Genomic DNA, 24,466 nt, shown 5'->3' with positions numbered 1-24,466 from the left:
ATCCCACTTATTGAACCTGACAATAATAACCTTCTCACCTGTGAAGTGTAAACCATTTCAGGTGACTACCTCTTGAAGCTCATCAAGAGAATGCAGAGTGTGTGCAAAGCAGTAATCAGAGCAAAAGGTGGCTACTTTGAAGAAAGTAGAATATAAGGCGTATTTTCAGTTGTTTTACACTTTTTTGTTAAGTACATATTTCCACGTGTTAATTCATAGTTTTGATGCCTTCAGTGTGAATCTACAATGTCAATAGTCATGAAAAGAAAGGAAACTCATTGAATGAGAAGGTGTGTCCAAACTTTTGGTCTGTACTGTATATATACAATATATATATATATATATATATATATATATATATATATATATATATATATATATATATATATATATATATATATATATATATATATATATTATATATATATATATTTTGCACGTAATTGTGGTATTGAATTATTAATGTATTAATTAATTGATTCATTATTAATTCGGATATTGAATTATGAATCCTGATTATGAACCAGAACCTGTTCTACATACTCCGGTACCGTAGGTGGCGCTGTGCACCTCACAGTTGGTTTTACATCCGACAAACAAACGAAGATCGAGAACGAAAAAAAGAAGATGGCGGTCTCCTTCACCCTCCGGTCCATCATGCTCCGCAGGTCGCTTCATGGAGCCTTCAGCCTGCACCGTCGGACCCGGGGGCCTCCTGTCGCCGGTGTCGGGCTCAGGTTCGTTTGTGACGCTGCTCCAGAAGAGAAAAAAATGGCGGTAATAGAGTCTGTGGAAGAATACAGCTTCGTAGAGCGGCTCATCCCGCTGTCACGGGTCCCCGCGCCACCTCACCACGCCGGCCCCACTCCGTCCGGCTGGATGCCCCCGGCTGATTCACCGCCGCCGCTGCCGTACATGATCCGCCGCTCCCGTATGCACAACATCCCGGTGTACAGCGACCTGACCCACGGCAGACGCAAAACAACACTCATACGGAAAGTGGAGGGGGACATTTGGGCTCTGGAGAAGGACGTGCAGCAGTACCTGAAGAATGTGACTGGGAGAGAGCTGCCCACACAGGTCAACGAGGTCACCATGACCCTGACGGTCAAAGGTCACTTCGATAAGGAGCTGAAGGAATGGTTGGCCAGCAAAGGCTTCTGACTCAGCGGCTCTGTTCTCCCACGACTGTCCCAGAGAGCACCTTGCTCTGGGACCACAGAGAAGAGGACTCTGCACCTGCAGGCCTGTCTGAACCTGGTTTCACTCTCTCACAGAGGAAACACTGAACCCTAACCCACCAGACAGATGTTGAAGCTGCAGGATCATATGCTGTTAAACTGTACATACTTGTTTAATGAATATAACATTAAATATCGAAGCTTAGCCCACTGCCTGATGTCATTACTCAACTGAACCAGACAGATGTGCACATGACACTGACTGTTTCACCTTCATGTCATCAAACTGTTAACAGCACAGTCCTTTGAGGTTTTCTTCTCTGTCAGAGATGGTTCGGCTTTTCACTGAATTAAAGTCAGGTTGTAACTAAATTACTTCTTTTATTCATGCCATATTCCATTTTTTTTTAAATGATACTTAATGAGTGAATCCTTAACAGGTAAATTTACTGTCCTGACAAACAGTTGATTCATTATCAGAAGAGTTGATCAACTCATTTGTCAGCTTTAAAAATTTGAAATGACACCAAATAAAAGCAAACATGTTTGAATGACAGTTGCAGTTTAAAATATTTAAATTTATTCAGTCATACAATATTAACATTTTCTGCAAGGGACAAAACAAAAATGAATTAGGAGGAATGTTATTATACATTTACTGTTCCACTGAAACTATTCATTGCTGTAGAATATATGGTCACCAGTATTATGATGTGAATGATTACACGACACCAGCCACACGTCAGTCAAACTGAATTTAAAGTGATAAACCGTTTACTGTGACACAGGAACAGAAAGACGTGTGCGGTTCACCAGAAATACGTGTGAGCAACAGTCACTCTCACTGGTTAACTTTTGTGACATCAAACAACATAATCATTAGTGGTCACCACTGTTTGATGCCGAGTTTCAGCACCTCCGCAGTGAAACATTCACCCTGGTGGTTTCAAGTAATTGCCATCAGGAATGACACGGGGAGAGCAACTCTCGAATTCGCCTGGTGAGTTCTGCTAGTTGGTCCGCTGCAACACAAACAAAGAAAAATAAGAATTACTATCTCACGGTTGTTTGCCTCTGCCAGCAGGTTACTCCCCTTCTGTCCCCAAGCTATGGTGTTTATTAATGGCCAGAAAAGTGTTTGGGCAGAACATTATGATGTCACAGTGAAGCTGACCATTGGTGATTAAAAAATGTCACAACTTCATAATTTTATTCTACCTGACATAACTGTCAAAACTGTATAAATCCATGAGTTATGGTTAAAAATGTGTTTTGTGTGGCCACGGTGACCTTTAACCTTTGACCAAAAAATGTATAAAGAGCTAATCAGTTTAATCCTCGAGGCCAATTGAATGTTTTTGCCAAATTTGTTGAAATTCCCTCAGTGTTCCTACGATATCTCTTCCACGAGAACGGGGCAGGTAGATGTCGCTATCGCCGGCTCTGAGGCATAAAGCCAAAAGCAGGAAAAAAATCGAATGTGTTAACAACACTTTGTGAGCGTGTTTGTGTCACTTACGTAACGTGTGTCTCTCTCCTCTCCTCCAGTAGCGAGGCTGCGTTTGTAGCCTGTTTATGTCCTCGTTCATGGAAACAGAAGCTTCTGTTACTTCAGTTAGCATTTCCAGCTCCTGACAAACAAGACATACAAGGGGGAAAAGGCGACAGTTACCACAGCTCAGCCTTAAGTTGGCACGTGGATGGCAGCATCCATTTCCTACATATGTGAGAGTACCGTGTTGCAGGCCAGCAGCAGCTGGTGTACTCTCTGGAAGACATCTGTCTCTGTGCTGAAGCTGGGGGGGTCTCTGCTGCAATAAACTCTCAGGTCCGTTTCATAAACATGCCTAAAAGTAGCCATCAACTGCTGGAGGTCACATGCCGCCAGGCGCAATGAGCCAGGAGAGAAGACGCCAGGACTCTGCTCCTCATTCAGGAAGTCACACTGAGGAGAACACAGCACTTGTTATTGCGGCGACATGAAGTAACACCTCCTGTTTCAGTTGAAGGCTAAATAAAAATGCAGGCCACATCAACACATACCTCTGACTGTAGCTGCTCCAGTGCTGACTGAGTCTCTTGTAGAAGGGCGGCAACATCAGCATCCTCTTGTGTACTTGGCTTCTGAGAGGACTTGTTGCCTTTGTGTAAAGCCCTGTGAGGTCAGGAAAAGTAGAAAGAGGTTAGAGAGGAGACAAATATAAAGGCAACAGAAAGAAGAAGATTTCAAAGGAAAATCAGGACAATCAAAGACAACGTATATACTTGATGTGTTCAGGCCACGGGTCGAATGTGGGTTCCAGCATTTGCGTGAGGTAAGGCAGATTCTCGGCCGAGTAGAACTCGTTCAGTAGCTTCTCTTCATCCACTCTGTCCCCAGCAGACTTCTGGCAGCCAGTGACCAGAGTTAAAAGCTGCTCCAGGAACTGAAGCTGCCGGTAAAGACTCGCATCACCCTGGATAAATGGTCAGACAAATGACACAAACGAAAACATTTCATTTTTGTTGGTGTTTAACGTGGCAATGAAATATCTACATCTATTTATGTAAACTAATCACAGCCACACAATTTTATGCAAACTCTCACCCTGATCAGGTCCAGGTCGACTGCTCTGCACAGCATCAGCTCCTGCCCAAGCAGGGCCATTTCTGTTTAAACAAAAAAACCACCACAGTAGCATCAGAGCTCATTTCAGTTAAGAGTAGTGTAACTAAACGTATGAAATACTCAGGCAGTGGGGGTGTGGCAGATACTTGGACATTGAAAGACAAGACTGTTACCTTTAGTCAAAACATCTGAGTCTTTGGATCTCATTGATGTCGCCTTGGAAGTGGCAAAATTTGGGTTGATACTGTAAAGTGACAAGTCAAGAAAAGGCAGATGTTATTGTATTGTTTCTATTTCTTTAAAAACATCTGGATAAGAACGGGGTGATGTTCGATGTAGTTTGTTCCACCTGCTGCAGATCCAGGCCAGTATGTCGGTGCGGTGCTGAGAGGGAGTACACAGCAGCTGCAGCATGCTGTCAGTCTCCTGAAGGTACAGACCTTCCACCAACGGACAGGATGCAGCCTCAACAAAGACCAAACACAGAAGGAATATTGAATTGTAAATATCAACTCATTCTTTGCAAAAAATACTGTGTAGTTAAAGAGTGACAGTAGTAATACTGGGCTTTTTGTGAAGAAAAATTTAACAAAAGGTGAAGGAGATTAGACATTGAACAATCTATATTACGTAGGGTTTTGGTTAAGTTACAGTGTTGCATGTTTTATATGCACTGATGGCGCATGGAAGAATTTAACAAATGTGCTTTTCTGAATATGACATTTGTCAAAATATTGTTTTTGGTCTAAACTGCTGACATCATAAAACCACTAACAGCCTATCTCTATATAATAATGAAAAATCAACAACAATCTACAACAAGATAAGATATATGTACTTTGTTGATCCCAAACTGAGAAATTAAGACAGAAATTCCAAAACAAATATATCTTTATATCTATAATGACAGTTTACCATTATGTCCTCAAATAAGGGATATTTATTATATATAGTATATATATATATATATTTATTTTTTTTCATTCTTTGATTTGAAAGGTGGCTGGTGTCTCCCTTAGAGCTAGGGTGAGAAGTTCAGTCATCCGTGAGGGGCTCGGAGTAGAGCCGCTGCTCCTTTGTGTAGCCAGTTGAGGTGGTTCGGGCCACTGGTAAGGATGCCCCCTGGGCGCCTCCCCTGGGAGGTGTTCCAGGCACGTCCAGCTGGGAAGAGTCCTCGGGGTAGACCCAGGACTAGGTGGAGAGATTATATCTCCACACTGGCCTGGAAACGCCTCAGGATCCCCCAGTCAGAGCTGGTTAATGTGGCCCGGGGAAGGGAGGTTTGGGGCCCCCTACTGAAGCTGCTGCCCCCGCGACCCGACCCCGGATAAGCGGTTGATGATGAGATTCTTTGATTTGGTTGAATTGCATACACTGGGGTAAAAACTACACTCTGGTTTTGCTCTAATCAAGTGTCATAATGTCATGGTCCAAACTACTACTAATAATTTTATTTAAAATATAAAGTGACTTTGTGTGTGTGTGTGTGTGTGTGTGTGTGTGTGTGTGTGTCTCTCTCTCTCACACTCACACACACACACACACACACACACGCGCACACACACACACAGTTATTTCTCTATGACTTTCGAGGAGTTTACATTGACTTACATTCATTTCCTGGACCACTTGCCTACCCTGACCCTAAAACAAGCCTTCGCATTGATCCACATCATGGTGATGTGCCTTGTCCGACAGTGTAAACAGATTTAGGTCCCCACACACACCTTGGTGGAGACGTCTAGGCGGACGAGTTGGATTAAACCGTCGGTTTATCACGTTATCGCGTCGGAACCACAAGATAGTAGTACGATCACAAAACGCCGTATAACATGTTTTGGTGAAAAGGTCTTTCAGATCTGAGCGCCAAGCTTTTCGTATAAAAAGGTTTGTGAACGAATCACACGTCCGAAGTGCTACCGTGACCTAACAGACCGAATCAACGTAGCACTACTTTAGGCAATTAGATTAGGCCAAAAAAAAACGTGCGAACTATTCCGTTTGACTTAAATATTTGTTCCCGTAGGTTGGACTTCTCTTACCTGCAATGCATCATAAACAAGTCGCACAAGCTCCTTTTCTTTCAAAGCAGCCGCCATTTTCAGAATTGCTCTCTTCTTCATTTGTAACGGCAGTTGGCAGCCGGCGTAACAGGTGCACTACTGCCCCCTTCTGCCCCGGAGTGAGGGCAGCTACGTCCGACCCTCTTCTTCTTGTTGTTTATTTCCGGCGGTCTAGATGTCCAAGGGCACATTGCTGCCACCCACAGGGCATAGTTATATCCATTTAAAAAATATATATATATCAATAGGATCAGTCCAGTTTCCTTGATGTGTTTTATGACTGCTTTCACCGTTCCGGTTTGTTTTATTGTAGGGTTAAGGAAACCGTTTAATTGAAACTGTTTCAGCGCCCAGGTCTTTTACAGCCGCATATAGCTGCACTCTCTTCTCTGTAAATTGAATGCATTCCATTAATATGTGTGTATGTGTCACAGTTTGCTGCTGTTTGCAGTTTCCACTCAAGCCATCCTCATGCTTTTCCATCTTAAACAATTCCCCTGCCAGCCCACAATGTCCCAGTCTCAGCCTCGTCATCAAGATTGCATTCGTCCACATCCTACCCGTTATTTCAGTCTGCCTAATAAACTGAATAAGATTCTACACTTCTGTCCACCTGTATAGAAATCTGCCCCTTGTATCCAAGTTTCAAGTTTCTTGCCATTCTTCTGTTGCTTTTCTCTGAACTATTGATGTGACCTCTGATTTGTTTATTTGAACTTGCAAATTGATGCTGTCTCTATGTAATGCTAGTTGTCACCTCATCATTTCTACTCAAACCCACATGTGCCTGAGCCCACATAAACCCTGTCTTCATTTTTCAGTTGTACTCTTTTGTCCCTCTTAGTGTTTGTTTGATTTATTTTGGTCATACATTATTATATTTACCAAGAACAAAAATAATACAATGTCCACTTCAGCATGTCTTATCATGTTCATTTAATAAAAATGTTTGTATTGATTTATTTATTTATTTTTGCCCCTGTGTGTGGTGTGAATATAATTTGGGAGGGTATCTACATTTAGTAGACCCTCTCAAACTTATATTGATCACAGAATGTTCCCCCATCATAAGATATCTTGTGATAAGTGACATCATGAAATCACTCTTAAGTCAGAAAATGATGTCATGCACACTCATAAATGCATTTTCCAGGGTATCTCTGCATCCTACAGCATTTGCTGGAATTTGCAAAGGAAGAAAAAAAACCCCACAACATTACATTTGATATGATGAGCACAACTAAGCAAAAGCTGAAAGGAAAGTGTGAAAGGCAGGATGGAGAGGAGAGATCCATGACGGAGGACAGTAATCTTCAGGCTACACTGTGGTCATATATATATACAATTATTTATTAGCGAAAGAGGGAAAAATTATTCATCAGAGATCGAAATATAATTGATTATTATTAATCAATAAACAGGATCTTACATGTTACACAACGAACCAGTTAGATTCCCGATACACACTCCGATCCAGTAGGTGGCGGCAATGCGCCTTACCGCTGGTTGGCATTCGTGACAAAAACGGGAAGTGAAGGTGTAGAAACGGAACTTCCGGGATGCGATACTGTCGTTAACGTAAATTGTGCCTCTCGCTACTTGAGCACGCTGGGATAATTTAAAAAAAGGTCTGTTTCTGTGAGAGCTTGAAGAGAGTGGCTGTCAGAAAACGGCCGTTTCTATGTGTGGACACAGTTAACCGGAGTCTACGCTGCTTCCGTCGTTAGAATGAAGAAGAGGGTCTCAGAGAAAAAGCGCCATGTGGTAGCATGGGTCAACAAAGCGGAGTGGGACCAGGTCCTGGAGTATCTGTACTCCAAGGATTCCTCCTTACAGAGGCATGCGCTGCACAGGATTTCCGCCTGGAAGTGCAGGTATACCAGCAGCTGCCCTGTGGCGGTGGACTGCACGGCCGACCTGGTGAGGTGCCAGGCGCTGGACCGGTCGGGACAGCTGGAAGGAGACGACCTGGTGCTGCTCTACGGGGCGGCTCTGGTGCGGTTTGTCAATTTGATCACCGAGCGACAGCAGGGGAAAACGGCTCGACCTCTGCGGCGGCTGGCTGGGAACCTGAACATCCCCGAGTGGGTCGTAGACCTGAGGCATGACTTCACACACCGCAAGCTCCCCACATTGAAGTGGTGTAGAAAGGGGTGCAACGTGGTCCTGGAGTGGCTCCAGCACGAGTACTGGTCCAGGCAGCTGGGGGGAGGGCCCAGTGAGGACTGGGAGTCACAGTCCAACGGAGAGGACGATGAGACGGACCTGAGACGCCAGGAGGATGAGCTCATTGCAAGGCAGAAAGAAATGGAAGCCTACAAGAATGCCCGGAAGTTGCTGATATCTTTTGAAAAGGAGCAGTACCAGGCTTTCGATGGGCTTCCTGAAGACCGAGAGAAGAGCCTGTGGCCAGCTCCCTTTGCAGACATGAGCTGGTTACTAGGTGAGATTAAGCAGTTAGCTTTGGAGTCGAGTGATTTGCTGATCGAAGTGTTGTTGGAAGATGGATTCCTGGTTCCGACTGTTGAACAGCTGCAAACCTTAGGCTGTGACACCAGCGCCAGTCCCACTGAACCCAGACTCCCTCAAACCTTCCTGCGTTTCTGGCTGCCCCTCCTGAAGATGCTCAACTCCCCAGCCATCGTTCACCTCCTCCTGGAGAAGCTCTTTGTTGAACTGAAGCTACTTGCCAAAGAGCAGAAGGATCACAGGGCTTTCTACCTCTCTGCTTGGATTTCCGAATTCGTCTTCTGTAACAGCAACAAGTTTGAATACCACTTTGAAACCAAGGGCCAGAAGAAGGACAGAATGAAGGACAGGATTTTTGTAAACCGCATCCAGCTGAGGTGGCAGCAGCTGCTCTCAGCGTGCCTGGATGCTCCCTGTATCAGCACGCCTCACCTGCTCCAGTTAATCCTGGATGACATGGAGCATCCTCTGCCCCTGGAAACCAGACAGAGGCTGCTCCAGCTCTGCTCCATCTACACACAGACAGCACACTCAAACTTCGACCCTTCTCAGGAGCAGAAACAGCAGCCCATATACACACTGGAGAGTCTGCATGAGAAGCTGCAGCGTTCGCGGCACCACAGCCAGCCCTGGCGTTCCAGGGCTGACTCGGAGCGCAGCGAGTCTTCCCAGGAGAACAAATCGGCCGATGCTTGGGCTGAAAGAGCAAAGTTGCTCAGAGGTTCTCCGTGGCAGGTGTGTGCTGATAAAGTTTTGTGGAAGAACTATCCTCTGGGAAAAGTCCCTGGACAGTCGGATGACCCGTCATGCCTCATGTTGGAAAACTACTCAACAATGACTGTCTTTGACCAGCCAGTGGAGCTGGAGACCAACACGGCGCGCAGCGCCCCTGGAGTGTCTGCACCCGTGAGGACAGCGGATGGCCTTCTTTGGAACCACAGCGATGTGAACAAGCTGAAATCTGGGCTGCAACTTTTTTGAGTCGTTTTTTAATACTGTGAAATAAAGGCCTTTAGCTGCTGGCACTTCGTTGAACTGGTGCTTTCTGTTGCTTTGACACTTTGAAAAAGAGAAATATTCAAAATATGAAAACTTCAAAACTAAACAGTGTTTGTTGTGGGATAAACAGGATTGTAAATCAGTTGATCAACACAAGTCAAATTATAAAGCAGGAACGCCAAATGTTCGCTGATTCCAGCTTCACAAATGTGAGGAACACTGCCTTTCTAGGATTGCAACTAACGATTGTTTTTGATTACTATAAAATGTTGATTTTCTGAAGTAATGTTGAAAAATGTCCATTATATTTTCCCGGAGCTCGTCAGTGACAGTATCTAACCACGTTTAATTATTTATTTTTTTAATTTTACAGATTCATCAATTAAAAAATAAGACCTTTATCAGCAGATTATTAGCTATTGAAGATAGCAGTTAGTTGCAGCCCTAATGTGAAGCATTTCTAACAGCCGTTGTTTTGTAAACTCTGTCTAAAATATGTCAAAGACATTGCTCAGCCACAGGTGCAGATATTTGTTTTACCACATGTAGTGAGATAAGAAAGCAAAAATTCACTGATGTGTTGTGCAGTTCATTTTTGATTCTTACACCTGCCTTGCAAGTTAACCTGCTCTCTTAAGTTGTTGGTCGTTACCCAGAGTTTTGGTGTAGATTGAATACATCCCCTGTTGTGCACTTGTGTTCAATAAAAACCTCTTTACTGAAGGAATATGATTTATTGTGCAGGGTGTTGTGAGAATGAGAAGAAACTGTCCTTGTTTGTTATGCTTGCACTGTCTGCTTACATACCCTGTGATGTATACATTCACAATAAAATGGGTTTGTGTGAAAGATAAAAGAAAACGCATTAAGAGAATATTACCTTTGTCTTAATATATTGCTATGTCTTTGATGGGTGTCACAGCAAACCGCATTGTGAGAGTTAGTTTAACAAACATTTAATAGCAGCAGCAATATTTTTTTCAACACAAGTCTATCGAAAAAAGGTTCATTACTTAAAGCTTTTAAAATCGCTGCTTGTCAAGGACCTCTGCTGGTGAAAGCCCAGTTTCACCACTGACCAACACGAATCTCGACGCAAACATTAATGAATGGATTTATGAATGAATGAATGGATAAAATGGTCAATAAATACATTTTTAAAAATCTGTTACATTGCATACTCCAAGTAACTCATTAAAGATTACATTTTGCATTGTGGATTTTCACAATGTTCTTGTTTGTAAACAAACAGAACTCATTACAGTAATGGAGGAAGTAAATAAATGCAGGTGCATTCACACACACACATTCCACAAAGTGAAATGAAAATAAAAGGATCAAACAACTAAAACAGAAAAAACACTCAAAATATTTGTTCTAAATTTGAAGTCAGATAATCAAACTATGATGATGAGAATTGTTCGGCAGGATTCTCGTCCTAGACCTCGGCCATGTCCTCGCGGTGGGTTCGTTTATTCAGAGGGAGAAAACAGTCATGAGTTCAATGCATTCAATCAAATCATGTTTATTTGCTCCAAGCAATAACAGTACTTACAGAGTCTCTGGGTTTCTGTCTCACGAGTCGCCAACCAGGGCTGGATCGCGCAGAGGACAGGAACCTGGTACAATAGTTAATTTGCTATTTATCCCGCGGTCTGTACGTGGGTGAAACGCACAACTATGTGTCTGGACTTATCGTAATCGTTCATTGTGTAATTATTTTGCTGTCCTAGGCTAAATTTGGTCTGGACAGAACATCTTGTGACATCTACTGTCTGTATGTTAATTAGTCTAACGCACGTAGTGCGGGCTCTGCAATGATTCGTTATAAAATCTTAAGTATAGCGTATGTCAAGCTTTATAGGTGTCAGTATTTTTTGAGCTATATGTTATTCCATTATTTAGCTATATGTCATTAGTTAGCTATATGTTAGTTCATTGCAAAGTGTTATTTCAATACAAAGTGTTATTTCAATGTTAGTTCAGTGCAAAGTGTTATTTCAATACAAAGTGTTATTTCAGTATTTCAGTACAAATCCCCCTGTTGACGTATGGAACATACGTCAGAAGCTGAAGTGACGTCAGACTGTTTCTGCAGTTTCTGCTGCAGAGGAGAGAAGTTAATGTGTGATGTCATCAATCAGACAGAACTGTTCATTCATGATCATTAGAAATATTGATCAGTGTGTGTTGTTCTAATCAAAAAGATAGTGTTTATTACTATTTATCGTGTTGTTCCAAGCTGCAGTGACAGAATAAGAAAGTAAAACAATGTCAGTGAGTCTGGAACCAAATAATCTTTATCGAATTCAAATGAAGCTTTAATATAAGTCTATCTATTTATTTAGTGGGATAAACTCTCCTTCTGTTTATCAGAAAAGTGTTTCAAAACTAGAGTGGACACATGAAAAGTCTAAAAAAGCATTGGGATCAAATGCCCACGGAAGTGAAAATCCCATTCATATTCTGAATTAAGCATTGTGATTATTATTTGATGTCGTAACCACCCTGACAGCTCTGAGGTTGTGAATCGATGGTATATGCACCTGTAGAAGCCACAAGTCCGTATATCAACCATGTTTGAAGAAAAACATGTTTTATTTGTGATATCCATTTGAAGTACTACACTACCCACAATCCTTAAGTGTAAAATCTTCGTCTCATTCGCAATAGTTTATGGGATGAGTAGTTCCTTCACTCTTGAAATATAATAAAATAATACCAATAAAATTGACACAGTCTTGTACCATTGTCCTTTTTCTGTTTTCCTATAATTCTTGCTCCGAATAAAATGTTTTATCTGTCTCCTCACAGCAACAAGGTTCGGGCTTCACAACCCGGTTTGAACCAACCAGGGCCTTTCTTTGTAGAGTTTGCATGTTCTCCCCGTGTATGCGTGGGTCCTCTCCGGGTTCTCCGGCTTCCTCCCACAGTCCAAAAAAACATGCAGTATGGGGTTAGGTTCATAGGAGTCTCTAAATTGACCGTAGGTGTGGATGGTTGTTTGTCTCTGTGTGTTAGCCCTGCCATACGACCTGTCCAGGATGTAACCTCGCCTCTTGCCCAATGTCAGCTAGACTTGGCTCCAGCCTCCCAGTGACCCTTAATGGATAAAGCGGAAGGCTATAGATATTTTATGGATGGATGGATGGATGAAATGTCAACGGCTGGAACCCGAGCCGGTCTAAAAGTGGGCGGTACTGTTGAGCTCAATATGTGCTGCACTTTATTATTTGTCCTGGTCAGGATCCTGTAGAATAATGACTGTAGTTTTCCAGTGATCTGATTGGTCAGCGGTTGGACTGTGACCGGCTTTGATCGTTTATCTCTGGAACCCGCAGGTTGAGCTGTTCAGCTAGGACGGAAAACCCAGAGTTAAACCTCAAGTCACCACGAGAGTTTTGCAAATCCGGGCTGGGTGGTGCAGGGGTAAAGTGGCTTCAGAAGAGGGCAGTAGAGCAACATCCAGGAAGCAAGCTGCTGGTCTGCCGCCAAAACCCAAAGAAGACGAAGAAGAAGAAGAAGAAGAAGAGGTGTCTTTCAGGTAGACGTCTGTTTCGCCTGGGTCCATGCTGTACGCGGTTGAGAAAGCACTTCTTTTTTTCCAGAACCAGCACCTCGTCCCGTGAGGGAATCCACTCCTGAAGCGCATTTTGCAGTTAGTTTTTTTCTGGTAGCACGGTGAGTCGTCCGTTAAAAGATACTGCGTCACGCGACAGTTGCGTCGGTTCTCGATGACGCCTCGTGGCGTAAGCTACATCGGCTGCCGGTAACGAGAACGTACCGGGCCCCTGCCTGTCACGACGATGTCGGTGTTCGCCCCTCGTTTACATGCAGCAGGGCGCCCAGCGCGACGAGTTCAATTCAGTCTGATCAGCCGGGTTTAGCTAGCGTTAGCTTGGCGCCAAATAAAGGGCTAACGAGCATCCAAGGCCTCGTTAGCAACCGCAGCCTAATATAGCACTTCATTATATTAATAACAACAATCCGATGTCGATTAAACGGTGACGTGCGGTGTGCGGCAACTGCGAGGAGACATGGAGCAGGTGGAATGTGTGTGACTGTTGGATGCAGTTCCAGAGCACTCGGTGCGAAGTGTCGCACAGTGTCAGTGCTAACGCTATGGGGCCTAGCTTAAGTAACAGTGAGTTGCGTTGGTTATACGTTGAGCCACCCCACGGTCATGCCTGTCCCGACTGGAAAATGGAGGATGTCATGAGCAAACTATATTAAGGAAATAGGTCCAAGTCATTTACGCAGGTGGATTTTTCCTGGGTTTTCCCCTGAATAATCAGGTGGTTAAGTGGGTACTTAGCTCACAGTTCAACCGGGCCAACTTAATTACAATGTTAGTGTTGATAATAATTTAATTTGTTGTCGTTTCAATATGCCCCATGAAGGTGAAACGGAGGTAAAATGAATTAATCAAAGGCGGCAGATAAAATGATGAATTATTTAATAATTAAAGACAAGTGGAACAGCACTTAAAACAATTAACAAGTCGAAGGTACATGAAATAAAAGTAATATATGTTAAAAATATTTAAAAGCCATTCAGAGATGATTTAGTCAAAAAATTACAATTAATTACATGCAATCAGTAAAAAGAATTACTAATACTTATCACAAATTTGTCCACTGTCAAAATGCGATAGCTTCTTCATTAGCCAGTTTATTTCCAAGAATTAAAATTAAGGTACCTTTCCTTGATACATGTGTCAATTGATGCAGGACATCATACTAAAATAATATTTTCCTTGTTTCCACAGGTGACGAATTGTAAGATTTCTCAAGGGCAGTGTCCCTGCGGTCGATCTGTCACAATGATCACCAGAAGAAGAGGCCGTGCTGTCAACAACAAAGAGTCTCTGGAGGTTGAAGTGGTGGATGCAGTGGAAACTGTAGAGGACCTCCCAAGTCCATCTGAGGGCTTCTCAGCTGACGATATTGAGACGGGTGGAGTAGAGCTAGATGACTTGTTTGGAATCGAAGACTTAAAATGGACATTGGGAAGAGAGACTGTGTCTCCACTCTTCGATATGGAGTTCGCTGATCTTGGCATGTACTGTCCCAGGGACCATGATTCTGGATTAGAAGCTTCAACGTCCTCATCTCCAGATAGAATGACATCTGACACGAAGCCCAAGAACAGACAGAACCAGTCAATGCACATGATCAACAAAAATGCTATTGCTGCCAGATTGAACCGCCTCAAGAAGAAAGAATACGTCAACACCCTGGAGAAGAAAGTTGGCGGCCTGTCGACAGAAAACAACATGCTCAAACAGGAAAATTCTCAGCTGACCAAGAGAGTGGAAGAATTGGAAGATGAGACCAGGTACCTGAGAGCTGTGCTGGCCAATGAGAGCATGTTATCCCAGCTCTTGTCCAGGCTGAGTGGTGTGAATGGGATGAAATTATCTTCCTCGCTTTTCCAGGGGCCCAACTCAAACGACCACGACTACGCCTTACCCAGGAAGCGTGTCAAAGTGGAGGAGAAAGAGACATCTGGTGGCATATGTCTGCACGTGGACAAGAACCACGTCTCAGTGGAGTTCTGCACCAAGTGTGCAGAGAGTGCAAGCACATCGCTCAAAATGTAGGGTCAAGTACTAATCTCTGTTTTCAGATATTGAGACTGAACTTGATATGGCTCAGTGTACTGAACTTTTTGAAGGTGGATGAACACTGAATTAGTTAATATTACCTAAGAACTGCTGAATGTGCATGTGTTTTTTGTGTGATGATGGATTAAGTACACGTTACTGCTAAACCTTGTTGACAGTTTCTTCTAGGTAATGGTTGATCCACCATGCGGGATGAGTGGCTTTCTGAACACCTTAACCAGCTTGACTCCATGGTAAGGATCAGATGAGAAAAGACTGATGTTGTGTTTCACAGGCTTGAAGCGTTCAGCAGCAACTTGAGATCTGAGACAGTTCTTGTTCCCAGCTAGTGGACTTTTGAGTACTTTTATCAATTCTTTTGTTTATAATTTGATTTTAGTTAACATTTTTGTAAGAGTTAAATAAAAGTTTCCTGAACGCTAAGATGTTAAGATGACGGTGAAGGTCCACAAAGAGTGATATCCATTTTACTTGCATCAGCTGTCAAATTGGAACAAAAATTGAAATGCAATAATTGTGGAAAGTTGTTTATACTTTCTTCAGATAAAAAATGATCTCTTTGTGAACCTGCACCACTGTACTAAAGAATACTTTCATTTAGCGCCACCTATTTTTCTTTATGCTAAAGTGGATTCTGCTGGTGGAAGGCGAAGAGGCTGGACAAGCTGCTGCCAACGTGGCCTGGTATTTTTTTAAAGGTAGTATCGGTAACAAACGGTATAAGTGATTTTTTTTTTTTTACCAAAACTCCACAACATCAGTAGCTTTAGGTCCAGTCAGTGCAGCTCATGCAGCACTTTTGGAGGCTGACTGCAGCCGCAATGCTACCAGAAGCTTACTAGTCTCACAATGTCTTGTATATATTTCTATATTGTAATGTATTCAATACATACATTTTGGATAATTGTGATAAAATGTAAATGTGTATATAACTTTGAATATATATTGTTTGAAGTAAATGTCCTTTGAGAAATGTTGGACAAATAAATCATATTTTCATTAAGTTTGAGTTACAAATATTTACTGTGTCTTGTTCTGTACTGTTGATATTAATGCATCTCTTTTTCTCTTTCTAAACAGCAAGCTCTGCCGATAAAGGTCTTAACTTTTCCTCAACTTTTGGGTCAAGTCTGGTAAAGGTTTTCAAAACAAATGTCCAAGGCCTCATTTGATGGAAGTACAAAGCACATAGCATGATGGCAACAGAGATGTATCATGCTTTCCGTCTTTTCACCCATTTACTTCAAATCAATTATACAATACCCAGTTGTTGTTTTTTTACATTTATTTAATTACTATCAAAATGAAGTTGGGGTCAAGCGTCAATGCGTTTCTACTACCTCACAGTAGGGATAGCTGCCCCGCTGCTGTGGGCCTCGTTGGGCTACATCCACACTAATACGTTTTAGTTTTAAACTGGACCCATCTGCTCACGCCTGATAGAACACGACAGAATTTTTGAGCCCCTTAAACACACTTGGAAAAACTCATGGCCTCATTTTAGTTTGAAAAACTCCAGAGTTGTGTTTAGTCTGAATGATAGGGATGAAATGTTCCCACTGGAAAGAAAAACCTCAAAAGATCTATAACTATACCTTTGCTGCATTGCAGAGCAATGTGTAGAACGATTTTCCCCAGTAGCCCGCTCTCACAAAAACACATTGAGCTGTCTGTCGTGGTCAGGCTGGACATCGGCAGCACTGGTCGTCACCGCCAGAACATCCAGAAAGTTTTTACTGTCCATGGCAGGCAGGCAGAATTCTACCACCAAACTTGGATGGACAGATTGTTTTTGATTAAAGAGCTGTTTTAAAATTAAATGTTTAAGTGTGAATGTAGCCTCAGCTTCTAAAAGTTCAGCTGCACATCTGAGTCTAATCAAACAGATATGGTCATAATCTGCTATTTGGTCAGTTTGAAATATTGCATGGAGGAGTGTTACAAGCATAGATGGCCACAGTAAGCTGTTAGAGGAAGGGTAGCAGCACAAACAGCTAAACCCTAATTTGGGGAGCGGCAAAAAAAAGAAGCACCGTCAGCAAGAGTGCTATACTGTCTCTAACTGTCCACACCAACATGGAAAGAGATGAAAAGTACACAGACAACTGTTCTGAAATGGATCAACAGTGAAGGGAATAACTTCTGTTAATCTTCTGTTACCAATACGCGTTTTGTAAAATTCAGTTTTTTTTGTCGACGCTCTGGAAATTGAAAAAAACTCCCCGACACCTCAAGAGACATGCTAGCGACAGATGCCATGACTCAGGTGTTTTGGCCTAGAAGTAAGCACTCCACTCAAATCTGAGGCTGCAGGTTCGCAGTGCTGTAAAATCAACAACAAAGGGAGACAAGCTTCCTCCAAAATCACTTACTGCCCCTTTAAAGTAAGAGGAATTGGCTTTGTTGCGGAAAAGTTGGATGCGGCTACAGTTAGCAGTATATCTGCTGAGCTTAGCATGAGGAGTCAGTCCTGTGTAAGGTGGTGATCAGAGCTGTTTTAAGTCAGTCTTTTTTTCTCGTCTTGACGTTACGATAAAATCAACCGTGTTTGATATTATTGTACGTTTTTAGTCTTCCCTCACGCAGATAGTGACGTGAATATTGTCAACAACCAATTGGTGAGCTCTTTCCAGAACCATAATTGGATAGATGTCCTAAAAAGTGATTTTGGGCTGGCTGGACAATTTACTGCTGCCCTTGCTATACTCTGTCTCCTGTATTTGTTTCATTATCTAATAATGCCTTTCTAAAGGACACATTGAAAGATCTATGGAATCAGATCAGAATATATAGCATTTAAAACAAACCGAAATACTGCTGGAAAAGTCACAATTTCAGCAACCTTAAGCATTGCATATATTGAATCAAGACAAAAGATACATTTGTTTTGTAAAAGAACATGTATTTAATCTTCAAAACTAAATAGATCTACTGTTTCTCTGCACCTTCAGATGCAGAAACAGTATTGTATTTTTCTTTAAGATTTATGTTTTCTCCTGTCAAAAATGCAGTGCTGTTATTTGGTTGAGTTTCCCCTCAAACAACCCCTTGACATTTCAATGCAATCATGCTTTAATCTCAACACCATGGAAATACTGCACGGTTAAAAATTGACAGTTAAAAGCATTTTAATCCTAAGGTTTGATTTAAGTGTAGAGCACTCAAAAAAAAAAAGGAAACGTGAGAACTACACAAGTGTGTAATTATAAAATTGGTTCGTTTTGATTCTAGTCATGTTAACATAGACATACATTTCCATTTCCTCCGGTTGTACAAAAATTAACCCAAAGTATCTCTGATGTGGGTGCTGCCATGTTGTGCTGATTACATAATTTAGAGCTAGAATCTGCGCAGTAATGAGGACTCACTGATATGCACCTGACCAATGGTGAGTCAGGAGCAGCGTTTAGTCATATTTCACCTGGTTTATGTAGCATTAAATTATTAATAAAGAGCAAACACTGAAAATTAAACACTTGAGCATACATCACTGTGACCAGACCTACATTACCTAAAATGACAGAAGCCATCTGCTCAAATTTAGGGACTGGGCTTATGACCAATACAACAGCCACCCACCAGGGGGTGATCCAGATGTTTCTTAACCAAGGGGCCAACTCTGAGGCTGAGAAATGAAGCCTATGCGGAAGTGCTATAAACTGCAGTTCACTAGATGCCCGCTTGAGGCCGGCTGCGGAAAGGAGCAAATCCCCATAGAGCCCCATTTTCAAATGCCCAACTTTACAGCAGAATTAAACATGTTTACAGCCTGATTCAAAAAACGGTTTTGGTCCCAATGGCTTCATGACAACTCTGGGGGGGTTAATTTTTTTATAACTTGCCCATTTATATTATACTACTGTTTGAAATTCTGCATAATTAGGGGCGTTCGCCAAAAAAACGAAACTATAAATCCACTAGTACTAACCCCATATAACTGCTCGTAAATTATACTGCATTAACTTATTAGAATTAAAATAGTGGTAAAAACTACAACCACTATACATTATAAAAAATTGGATGCATTTTCAAGATAGTGTAGTATAATTTTAGTAACAAAAATCATATTTTGATGTCTTTTCTACCACTTGTAACGTTGGCTGGGACGACCGACTGTTACAACTCCCAAACTGTGCGGCATCAGGGCCACGGCGCCGGCGAGTACCCGAGCGCTGGCGAGCATCGTAGGGTAGCATTTAGCCTAGCTCCTTAGCCTCCGCTAACGGCAGCTTCGCGGTAGGTGGGTGTGTTTCAGAGACCGGTCTGCATTAGGCTCACCCACTCTCCACCTCTTTGCCCATATAAGGGAGGAGTCGGGCCCTGCCAACATGGCGACAGCTGAGCCGCTGCGGAACTGCCCACTTTGGGCTTCAAAACCGGCCTGCAGAAACCAATGGGGGACGTCACGGACGCTACGTCCATGTTTATATACAGTCTATGGTCTTAACTAATGGGAGTTGTCGTCCATCTTTATATACAGTCTGATTTTATTCCATTGTTTTTTGACACTGGAATAAATGCAGTCATTTATCTTCCAAGTGTGTGGCCTTCAGGTAACATGAAAAACAAAAGGTCCTCTCAGAAGCCAGTGTTGGTTTGTAGGTGCCATGTAGAAAGGGCTCATTCTAAGGTAATGGAAACACAATGGGCCTCATGCAAGAACATGTTTGTATTGTCCTAAATTTCTCTGACATCTGTTCGTACCATGAGTTCATCAAACGGTTCTATCTTCAGAATAATGTGTAAATAATGTGCGTAAACAAGATGATAGTCACCTGTGTGTATTTGAGCGAGCGTGCCCACGGATCGCAAATTAGCATGTGCCTCGTCAGAAAGAGTTCATTCATTAAAACAGCATTACAAAGGCTCGGAGATCTCAAAGTTATATTTCCATAAATGAAAGTGCATATTTTAGCAGCGTCAGCAGGAGTTAAAGGGACAGTAAGCGATTTTGGAAGGAGCATGTCTCTCTTTGTTGTTGTGACTTTCCTGCTCCGGCATGGCCGCAAACCCGGGTCCTCGAGTACGGCAAAGCAACGCGCTAACTACTAGGCCAAAACTAGCCACCAGCTAGCACGTCTGTTAACGTGTTGACAAGTGATGTTTACAAACTGCATTTGCAGTGTTAAAAATAATACACTATGATTTGATAGTGCTTTTCACAAACTCAAAGCGCTGTTGGTGCAGCTTTCACCATTTGTTCTGTTTTCGAAGGGATGAGCCGAAAACCCGGATATTTTTTTCGGCCTGCACACAGAACTGACAGCTAGTGGACCGCGAGGATTATTCACTGATCTTTAGAAAACGTGTTTTGCTCTAGAATCGCTAACGGCCCTGCGGCGGCCAGCCATGAATAGTTGTCATTCACTGACAGCCAATCAGATTGCAGCTTTTTTTTCCACTGTCCATTGTGCTGAATTTTATTTTCCCTGTCAGCGGTACTGAAGAGGTAGGTGAAACTACATCATTTCAGTCTGAAACATCTGAATAGCATTCATTTGTATAGAGGGAAGCCAAGTAAGTAATATCAGTAAAATACAGTTTGTAATATTACACTCAATAATCAAATGTATAATCAAAACTGATATTCTGTTGCATTCAAGAATGAATTAAACCCTATATGATATATTCATATTGACAATAAGCAGGCCAGTATTTTGGAGATGAAGTGAAAGTGAAACAAGGTTTTACTTGAAAGCCATGTTTTATTAAATATATTCCAACGTGCCTTCAGTGGAATTTTGAGCTAAATGCTGTTTGCTAACAACCAGACACAAGAACAGCTTCTTAAAGACTTTAATCCGTCATACAGTGTTAAAACAATTCTTACACCCAGAATCAGAATCCGATTTATTGCCAAGTAGGCTCTCAAATACAAAGAATTTGCCTTGGTAACTCGTACATAACAGTCAAAATAAAAAATTAGAGAAGCAAATTACACTGTAGCATTAAGTACAAGAGAAGAGAAATAAACTGAAGCAAACTGGACAAAAAAATGTATATAAAATGTCAAACTTGTGCAATGTGTTGCTGAGATTTGTGCAGGATGTTCAGGAGAAGATGCAAAAAGTCGAAGTTGTGGAATGAGCAGGGATGATGTGTGCGTTAAATGTCCAGAGGGGAGGTCAGTGTCAGTGGGGGGTCTCTGACCTTGTTGATAAGGCCAGCTGCCGTGGGGAAGAAGCTGTTCTTATGGCATGAAGTTTTGGTTCTGATGGATCGCAGCCTTCTGCCAGAGGGGAGTGGCACAGTTGTCAGTTGTCTGACCTGCACGCCTCACAGTCCTGGAGGAGTACAGGTCAAGAAGGGATGGCAGTTTGCAGCCAATCACCTTCTCTGTAGAGCAAATGATAAGCTGCAGTCTTCCCTTGGGAGTGGCAGCAGCGTACCAGCGGTGATGAAGGATGGGAAGATGGACTCAATGATGGCCGTGTAGAAGTGCACCATCACCGCCTTTGGCACGTTGAATTTCTTCAGCTGCAGCAGGAAGTACATCCTCTGCTGTGGTTCTTTGATGAGGGAGCTGATGTTCAGCTCCCACTTGAGGTCCTGGGATATGATGGTGCCAAGGAACCGGAAGGACTCCATAGTGCTGACAAGGGGTCACACAGAGTGATGAGGGAGGGTGAGGCCGAGCAAGAAGGGGAGAAGGAACAGCCTTAGGGGTAGCCGGGTGTTGGTGGTCCGGGAGTCAGAGACATGTTTCCCCTGCTTCACATGATGCCTCATTTCCAACAGGCAGTCTGATAATAACATCAAGATTATATGTCCAAAATGAACCAGTACAATATGTACAATATAAATGAATATGTACATATCGTCAAACACGGTCGCTGTCTATATTAACCCTGTTCAATGTGAATAATATATATATATATATATACACATATATATACACATATACACATATATATATATATATATATTTATTTATCTATAGACAAACCATACAATATACATATTCACCTACCTCATGTACACATTCATCCAGCATTATTTTTGATTTTACTGCACCACATCCATTGCTTCTTTTCACTAATCATACTGCTTACAACATACAGAACAGTTGACTTATATACATAATATTAATAATAATACCTTTATTTATACAGCGCTTTTCAAAACAAGTTACAAAACACTTTACATAAAGTTAAGAATAGAGACAACAAAGCTAGAAATAAACAGTAAACCAAAGAAAAACAAACAGTGAAATCAATAAAAAGAAAGAAAATAGTGGGTTGTGAAAGATGCAGTGTGTTTGTTCCTTGAACTCAATGGAAAACGTCAAGCGTTCAAGGAGGACTCATAAGACTTAGGAAAGCCGAAAGCGCTCAGAGAATCCGACTCGACTTTCCCCATACTATGTCATTATGCGACAGTCATTATGTCATTATGTTGTTGACGTGCGTCTGCTGTGGTGCAACTACACATTTCCAAAGATGGACAACAAAATGCGCATCTTCTAGGCAGCTTTGCCCCGTGCGTTGTTTAGTTCACGCTAAACATGGACAACGTGGTGAATTTTTTTTTTATTCATTACCTACAAACCTACCTACAAATCTGAAAGGAAAAGGTTGTCACATTGAGAATGTTTGCTCACGCTCATGTCCACTCATATTTATCCACATTTATCTGTATGGCATCAGATGGAAATAATTCATAGGCAACGTTAACTTACATGATGACATGCGTCCCTTCTGGGTCATATTCATACTCTTCTACTTTGGATTTAATCGTTCAGTCACGTTAAATATTGCTGCCGCAATGAATTGTCGTCTATTTCTCCTTCTCACATAGGAAGCTCCAGTGTACACTTATGCTAAAGGAGACAGGAAAGGAAGCACTGAAGCATCTTTCATTTGCATTTGTAGAATCCGAGCAGCCCTTATCATGGCTGCCGATGAAATACTTCTGGCTCATTTCAGGATTTAGGAAACATCCTAAGCAAATTCGACAAGTTGACCGTACCCTTGGTCACCTTTAGTTTTAAGGCTAGACCAACGAATGGCCAGGAATGACCTACCAGAGGATCTCAGGTTGCATACAGGCTCAGGGGTCAGGAGGTCAGCTATGTATTCTGGAGCCAGCCCCCAAGAGCCTTAAAAGTAAAGGGATTTTAAAACTGGTGAAATGTGCTCCCTCCAGGTCGCTTTTGGAAAACAACTTTGATCCTCCCAGGAAAAAAATTTGATTTCTTTACACGCAGGCCTGTGACACACAGAGTGAGAGAAAAACAGTATGAGATTTGATAAACAAGTATATCTTCTTAACTCGTACATACTTTTTTATGGTAAGACTTATGACATTTATTTATTGATTATTTTCCTGAAGTGAATAAAACTATTATTCTCCAGAGGAGGTAAAAATTAAGGAAGAGGGTGACATTGACATATTTACATACATATAAACACACTACCGCGTTCACTGCAAGTTTGTGAATAGGTTGATATTCTTGTGTATTTATTTACATAATTTACTTTATAAGAGTTTAAATTTGAATAATGTGTTAATGACAAAAACACGAACTGAACTGAGTAAAACAGGAAGACATTCAGGATCCAACACAAATAAAACAGTCTTTTAATAAAACAGTACTTTTGGGTCTTGTAGGCGATTTTAAACTGGGGAATGAAGCAAATAATGATTGAAACGAATAATCATATGAGTCAATATAGTTAGAAACATATGAAAGTGAGCCTGGGAAATTAAAAAAAAACCCACCGGTTAATAACGTCACTGGAAAGTGTCCACCGGTTGTTAGTGGAGTTACGTGTTCGTTCATTCATTCGTTCACGCTAATGGAAACTGACGTTGTATAACATGGAGGTACGTGTGTCACGGAAATACAAACTGACGGTAACGCGTCTTACCTTTGTTGGATAAAACGAATCGTGCGTGCAACTGAGTCAGTGAGCTCCATGTCTGTTGTCGTCTGTTCTCCAGCCACTGAAGTTGAATGAAAAGTGGAGGGAGAGAGACGGAGTTGAGGCGGTTACAGCGCCAAGATGGTCAGTGGCCGGGAGGTGCATTACAGCCGTAGGGCCGTTCAACTAAACAACCGTTAGGTTGAGTGGAGACTTGACCGGATTCTCACGGTGAGACTGATGGTTGATCGTCTCTGTGTGTTGGCATCAAGAAAAAAGGTAAAGATTGAAATTGAAAAACCCATCATAATGCACGAAAATATTAAATAATATGATTGTGAGATCATAATTTTTTAATGTTTGTGTTTTCTATTTCAGCTGAACTTTTTTTAGTGCCAAAACTTGTTTCAAAGCCAATTTTTATTTTGAATACCTCAGTTTACTGTCACTGTTCTAGCTCTATACGCAACGTCCCAAAGTCTGCCAAAGATTTGCACTCCCCTGGCCATTGCGCAACACTGTTAACAGATACATGAATGCATGTAGACTTATATTATAATTCGAATTGCTGAATTAAACAGAATAATGTTCACATAACGAGGTGAAATATATATACATATATATTTATATACATTTTTAACATTTAATTTAATTTA

At 41.9% G+C, this 24,466-nt stretch overlaps 4 protein-coding genes and 1 long non-coding RNA gene across 7 annotated transcripts; 3 read left to right on the top strand and 2 right to left on the bottom strand.

Moving 5' to 3' along the window:
* Window positions 1-607: 607 nt before the first annotated feature.
* Window positions 608-1,386, top strand: mrpl49 (mitochondrial ribosomal protein L49). The gene has a single exon (XM_035644618.1). The coding sequence runs from the start codon at window positions 628-630 to the stop codon at window positions 1,162-1,164; it is 537 nt and encodes a 178-aa protein (XP_035500511.1). The 5' UTR covers window positions 608-627; the 3' UTR covers window positions 1,165-1,386.
* Window positions 1,387-1,738: 352 nt separating this feature from the next.
* On the bottom strand, window positions 1,739-5,987 carry haus7 (HAUS augmin-like complex, subunit 7). The gene is made up of 9 exons (XM_035644600.1): window positions 5,832-5,987; window positions 4,139-4,254; window positions 3,963-4,033; window positions 3,769-3,830; window positions 3,447-3,637; window positions 3,225-3,336; window positions 2,917-3,126; window positions 2,701-2,812; window positions 1,739-2,203 (listed from the first exon to the last, which is right to left on the bottom strand). Exons 1-9 carry the CDS (start codon window positions 5,910-5,912, stop codon window positions 2,142-2,144), a joined length of 1,017 nt encoding a protein of 338 aa, XP_035500493.1. The 5' UTR covers window positions 5,913-5,987; the 3' UTR covers window positions 1,739-2,141.
* A 1,397-nt stretch (window positions 5,988-7,384) lies between these two features.
* las1l (LAS1 like ribosome biogenesis factor) lies at window positions 7,385-10,043 on the top strand. The gene has a single exon (XM_035644588.2). The coding sequence runs from the start codon at window positions 7,581-7,583 to the stop codon at window positions 9,300-9,302; it is 1,722 nt and encodes a 573-aa protein (XP_035500481.2). The 5' UTR covers window positions 7,385-7,580; the 3' UTR covers window positions 9,303-10,043.
* A 2,591-nt stretch (window positions 10,044-12,634) lies between these two features.
* On the top strand, window positions 12,635-15,949 carry crebzf (CREB/ATF bZIP transcription factor). 3 transcript variants are annotated; one of them, XM_047330933.1, is made up of 4 exons: window positions 12,635-12,864; window positions 14,089-14,918; window positions 15,105-15,179; window positions 15,575-15,949. In XM_047330933.1, the coding sequence occupies exons 2-3, from the start codon at window positions 14,143-14,145 to the stop codon at window positions 15,112-15,114; spliced, it is 786 nt and encodes a 261-aa protein (XP_047186889.1). In that variant the 5' UTR covers window positions 12,635-12,864; window positions 14,089-14,142; the 3' UTR covers window positions 15,115-15,179; window positions 15,575-15,949. The 3 variants fall into 3 exon arrangements, with proteins under 3 accessions (XP_047186889.1, XP_047186888.1, XP_035500500.2); XM_047330932.1 differs by having other exon boundaries at window positions 12,635-13,001; XM_035644607.2 differs by having other exon boundaries at window positions 12,636-13,001; window positions 14,089-15,179.
* A 4,702-nt stretch (window positions 15,950-20,651) lies between these two features.
* On the bottom strand, window positions 20,652-23,962 carry LOC118316628. Its single transcript, XR_004795236.2, has 3 exons — window positions 23,817-23,962; window positions 22,970-23,154; window positions 20,652-21,689 (listed from the first exon to the last, which is right to left on the bottom strand). It is a non-coding gene; the product is annotated as an uncharacterized LOC118316628 (long non-coding RNA).
* Window positions 23,963-24,466: the final 504 nt, after the last annotated feature.

Source organism: Scophthalmus maximus, chromosome 3 (assembly GCF_022379125.1).
Source record: "Scophthalmus maximus strain ysfricsl-2021 chromosome 3, ASM2237912v1, whole genome shotgun sequence".
Lineage (NCBI taxonomy): Eukaryota > Metazoa > Chordata > Actinopteri > Pleuronectiformes > Scophthalmidae > Scophthalmus > Scophthalmus maximus.
The sequence above is the reverse complement of the archived record's forward strand: the minus strand, read 5'-3'. Positions and strand labels throughout refer to the sequence as shown.